The 5,670-nt window shown below is 37.6% G+C and overlaps 1 protein-coding gene across 1 annotated transcript in view; it reads left to right on the top strand.

The window, feature by feature from the left end:
• Nucleotides 1-1,901: 1,901 nt before the first annotated feature.
• Nucleotides 1,902-5,670, top strand: part of LOC106516991 (protein phosphatase 1 regulatory subunit 1B) — a 19,312-nt gene continuing 15,543 nt past the window's right edge. The window contains exon 1 of the mRNA XM_014007636.1: nt 1,902-2,210. Within this exon, the coding sequence (XP_013863090.1) occupies nt 2,082-2,210 (129 nt within the window). The 5' untranslated portion in view covers nt 1,902-2,081. The remainder of the gene's footprint in view (nt 2,211-5,670) is intronic.

Below are 5,670 nucleotides of genomic sequence, written 5' to 3' on the forward strand. Positions count from 1 at the left end.
GGTTGCTTGAGGTCATTGTCAGTCATCTAGAACTTGTCTGACAAACTAATGGGAAAGCAACTGAATAACAATAAAAACACAACTTAAACCTAAAGTTGCTTTTGATTCAGTTTATAAAATATTTTCTCCAGTTTTCTCTAAATATATTCTCCAGACAACAGAGGTCAATGGGCCAGATATTCCAGAATTTTCTGTGAAATTCTAGTCTTTTCACAGATCATATTTTACTGATTGCAATGCTACAACTCTGAGGAAGATTTTGAGTTTGCTTTTCAGAAATGGTAAATTTATTACCTGAACAGAAGTCTGTTGGCACAATTAGCTTCCTGCACAAATGTTTTCTCTCTTTGTGCAGGATATTGTTCATGGGTTCATCTTCTCTGCTTCTCATCATCTGTTGCCATGGCAATGAATCAGCTGAATAGCCTACATATACATACAAGACTTTTTTGGGGAAAAAAAAGGTGGAGCATTTTACTCTTTGCTCTCTGAATAAAAAAGAACACTTACATAAATGACTTGTAACAGGGACTGGTGATAGATTACTGTCAGTTTTTACAGACTCGTAAATAATCATAAAAACATGTTTATTTTGTTCTGTAATGAAATATGAGCTTCATAACATGAGGTAACGAGGGAAAAACTTCAGTGTTCACCTGCTGACCTTTTCTATAAAGTACAAGAACATAAAATAATAAAAATAATATATCCTTCTGTAACCTTTTTCTACTTTCATCTGACCCTAAATTCAGCTTCTTTGTGAACTTCCAAGAGTAAAAAAAAAAATCAATAATCACAAAGATGATTTTTTTTAGGTTTATTCTCTTTAGAGAATAAAACGACAATGTTATAAAGACAGGATATAAAGTCTAAAATTGACTCAACACTGCCTTCTTTTTAAAATTGTTTGGTTTAGTTGCAAATTTGCAGTGGTGGGTGCAGTTCCCCTAAAGCACTAAATTACTAATAGGGGAACTAATTTCTTGATTAGTGCTTTAGGACTTTAGCTATTTTTTTTTAATTCATCAGTGGATTAGCACTAAATTCATGGGCTAAATTTAGAAGCACTAACTGAGGTCTTTAAATGTTGTTGATCAGCATTACTATGAAAGCTGTCATACATTTTGTTCACATGTGTGTCACTTATTTACAAGATCATGTGTCAAACTCGAGGCCCGCAGGCCAAATGTGGCCTGTGAGTCCCATTTGGCCCGCCAAGGGCACTAAGTGACAATATGTTGCACACAGTAAATATTGTTTCTTGTTGACTCTGAAGAACGTTTTATGCATCAACTGGATTATTTTTAGTGCTTTGGAATTATCCATCCATCCATTATCTATACCAGTTTATTCCTTTATAGGGTCACTGGTGCCCATATCCAGCAGCCACAGTACGAGGGGCGGGGTACACCCTGGACATATTGCAAGTCCATCACAGGACCACACGTGAGACAAACGAGACAAACAACCATTCACTCTCTCACTCACAGCTAGGGACAATGTAGAGTTACCAGTTAACCTAACAGTCATGTTTTTGGTGTGTGAGAGGAAGCCGGAGTACCCGGACAGAACATGCAAACTCTACCCAGAAAGGAAAATTAGCTTTGCTAAATTTTTCAGTGCATTAGTGCTTTAGAATTAGGGGACCTAAATATGTGAGTTAGTGCTTTAGGGTTAGTGCAAACATTTCGATTGGTGCTACCCACCACTGTGAATTTAGGATCAACCTACCTCATACTCCGTCAAGATAAAAAAAAAAAACATTGCTTGAAATCCTACTTCCTGCTAATTCCAAGAAAAAAAATCCAACAGAATCACGTTGAAAGCGTGATTTCCGACGGCAAGTGAATGCATCATAAACTCCCCTCTCGTCCCGTGGTCAGTGAACACAGCGGGAGGGAGGGGGGAGAGGAGAAGGAAGCAGAACTTCAGAGAGTAGAGATGCTCTGAACACTGACAGCCTGATGCCTGGTTGAGTGCTTTAAACAGTCGGTTCCGACCCAGAGGAAGGTTCTGATTCCACGTGGGTTTGAAGTTGGACACTTGGCTGTACAGGTGAGGACCTGGATCACCTGGACCAGATGGACCCTCTGCTGCCCGCAGACCCGGACATGATGGAGCGAGAGTCTGACCAGGAGGCGAGGAAGAAGATCCAGTTCTCCGTCCCATCGCCGGTGGCTCTGCAGCTGGACCCGCGACAGGTGGAGCTGGTGAGTGTAATTGTATGGCAGGCCGGTGGTACATATAATCAAACAACTCACCTATCTCTGATTAGCTACTTCCCTAAATAATAMTAACTCTCCTTAAGAAAGGAGTGTCTTATTGTATAATCTGATATAAAAATTAAATATATATCATTCATATACCAATTTAATTGTTTAATTTAATAATTATATTTTAAAGCCTAACTATGACTCAGTTCATATGACTAAAAAAGAAAAATTCCAAAAGTAGAATTTGCTTTTTTAATTAACATTTCACAAATCCTGAAAGTCATATAAATAACATCATGTTTCACATTCATGTTTTATCTCCAAAACAGCTAAAAGCCTCACCTACATATTGATCATCATTATTGTAGATCTTTAAAATCACAGTTTTTGCAATAAATAAATCCATATTTTATAAGTTTATACTAGCTACGTTTCATCCAATTGTAATGTGAATGTTGTGTGAACTTTTAAAATGTCACGAAAATAAAAGAAAGAGAAAGAAAGAAAGAAAGAAAGAAAGAAAGAAAGAAAGAAAGAAAAAGAAAGAAATGCTAATTAGGAGGTTGCAAGGACCGCACATCTTGGAACAATGGAGAGAAGTTGTCGGGAATACCACATTGTTGGTCAAGTTGTAATTGTTCTGTCGTATCAGTTGGTATTTTTGATGTTCCCTGCTGTCCGGAGACGTAGAGTAAGAAATGTTATTCTTATGGGAATATCCAGGAAGATGCTGACAGCAGATGCAGCTGATCAACCATGTGAGATAAACATTCGCAATGACAGAACTTATTCAGTACATGTGTTTCCATCTCCTCTTTTGTGCATTAGCTCTTTTTTTCTTTTAAATCCAAAAACATAAAAACCTTATTGTGAAATTAAGAAAGTTTTTTTTCGAATTTTGCCATTTTCACAAACCTCTTTAATGCGACATACTTCAAAATGTGCGTAAGTTGATGGAAATGCAGCTAATGTAGCTGTTACTAGCCGTATTTAAGTAGTTGTCTTTTTGCTCATGTTTTTCAAATCTTACAACGCTAAGTTATACTATTTAACAATGACTTGATAAATCTGAAATGCTGTTTGACACATTTTCTTACTATTATGTGATGTAATTGCTTGCCATACAGGCCCTCTAATGATGGTTATATTGTTGGGCAGGGAGGTCAAACCTGGGTCATAAAGCTTGTGTAATTTGCTCACAGTGTTTTTTTATTTAACCTTTTTTTTTTTTTACTTCATTTTGATTATGGACTCCCAGAAATACATGAAACTTTCACCCAAAAAAGCAAGAGCTGCTTTCCACTGCGCTGTCTAAATCATGACTCTTTGCCAATGAGGTTAAAAAACAATTACATAACTATCAGGCAAGACCTCACAGAGCTCTGTTTGTGGTTTTTGCTGTTGCCCATTCCTCTGTGGGCAGCTGAGCAGAGCAGCTCTGGGATTAAGCTGAGCTGTGCTGCTTTAGTTTTTTGGAGCCTTTAAAAGTAATGAGGAATCTCTGCCCTTCGAAGGGACAGAGGAGGACGAGGAAGTGAGGGATAAAGCTCCATCTGAGCCTGAGCAATAAAAACAAACCACACACATGAAGCCAAAAAAAGGAAGGTCACATTATTACTCACATATAAGGAGGAGGTGGTTTGTGTGTGTGTGTGTGTGTTATGTAAAATATAACCTCGGGGTGAATCAACCAAAAAGCAAGTGCAGCTGAGAGAAAATCTGTGTGGTGGGAGTGGAGATTTCCTTGCAGATGTGTGGGAATTTGGTGGGAATGAAAATGAGATCATGTTTGGACACAAAACGTCCGCGGTAACGCTGAAGGTTTATCCGTTTCCTCCTTTCTWAATCCCATCCTGCTTCACGAAGGGAAATCCAGAAAAAAAMAAACAAAACCTTTGTTTCTCCACAACATCAGGAAATGTTCAAGATTTTCTGTCCTGGACTGAAAAGAATAAACTAATAAATCAATCACTGTCAGATTTGTTTCACATATCTGCTCACTTGTCGCCCTTTGAGTTTAGGAGCATTTCTTCCTTTACTTTTCTAAATGACTGAAATAAAGCAGCTTCCACTTCTCTCTCATCTATGGAAACTTGTTAATTCTTCTTTACCCAGCTAAGGCTCTCATGCTGCAGGGTAATCTTTTATTGCTTCTTCCACACACGTTTCCACAAGAGCTCAATGAGAATCTGAGTTAAGTCTGTTATATTTTATTTTTATTTTTTTAAGGAAGCTGTTCTGTTAGTTTATCATCTGGTTTTTAATTATGCTTCTTGTTTTTTTACTTCCTTATTTAGATTGTTTGCACTTTGTCTTTTGATGTCTTGTTTGCATGTTTTCTAATTGATTTAGTTCTCCGACTTGTTTCTTGGGAGACCTGATTGCCATCACCTGCACTTCATTAAATATTCTCCAGGGCCACCATTATTTCACGATTCACTGACTCAGTTCTCCTTGTTTTTCACCCCGATAAGCCTTGTTGTGTCCTGTTTTTTTTTACTTTACCTCCTGTCTACTTCTTGCATATATTCAGAAGCTAATGATAGCAAACTCTGAAATATAAAACATTTAACCTTTTAAAATTAGMAGAAAAAAGGTTGATGCTGTTTCAAACATCCAGAAATCCAACAAATCTATCCTGAATTCAGCCACAAATGAGTTTTATAATCCATAGGTACCCTGCATGACAAAACCCACTCTATTTATTCTCACCAAACCACAATCAAATACATGTTTAGTGTCACATGAGATGAGAATCAGAGGAACATAATCACCCAAGGAGGCAACAGATTAAAATGAAACAGAGATTAGCTGTGGACGATGGAGACTAGAATCAAAGACAGTTCAAGCCAAGAAGAACATCCAAGAGCTCTGAACTACCAGAGTCTTTCTCAGCAGTGCAGTGTCTGTTTCTCATTATTTTACACTTAGAAATGTGACAAAACATTGGTTTGATTATTAGTTTTAAAATGCCAGATAAGATCAAATGAAAGATGTTAACGTCAGTGTCTGTGTTTACTGTTGGGTTTTGCTGTGTTCTGTTCTTCTGAGCTTCCTGTTGTCATCGGTTCAGTTTAGTCCTGCCACCCACACCTGTTCTCTGTCTCTTTAGGTTCAGCTGTTTCCCACATCCTGTTCTGCCTCAGTCCATAAGGTTCCTCAGTGGAGCATTATGTATTGTTATGCCAGGTCCAGTTTCCTCACTGTGCCTCCTCCAGATCAATCCCTCAGTTTTTGTTGTTTCTGCTGCCATCTTGATTTGATTTGATTTATTGATTTAACAGGAAAAGATTACTAAAAATCAAGCCTGACTCAGCATAATTGCTGTTTTACAGCAGGTTCCTGTTCTGCAGCACATAAAACACTCAGAATTACAGCATCACAATCACATCGTTATACACCATAGACACAAAGACAAACAAGCATAACAATTGTGCCATATTATGGTACCATAATA

The sequence above is a fragment of the Austrofundulus limnaeus genome, unplaced genomic scaffold, assembly GCF_001266775.1.
Source record: "Austrofundulus limnaeus strain Quisiro unplaced genomic scaffold, Austrofundulus_limnaeus-1.0 Scaffold43, whole genome shotgun sequence".
In the NCBI taxonomy this organism is placed as follows: Eukaryota; Metazoa; Chordata; class Actinopteri; order Cyprinodontiformes; family Rivulidae; genus Austrofundulus; species Austrofundulus limnaeus.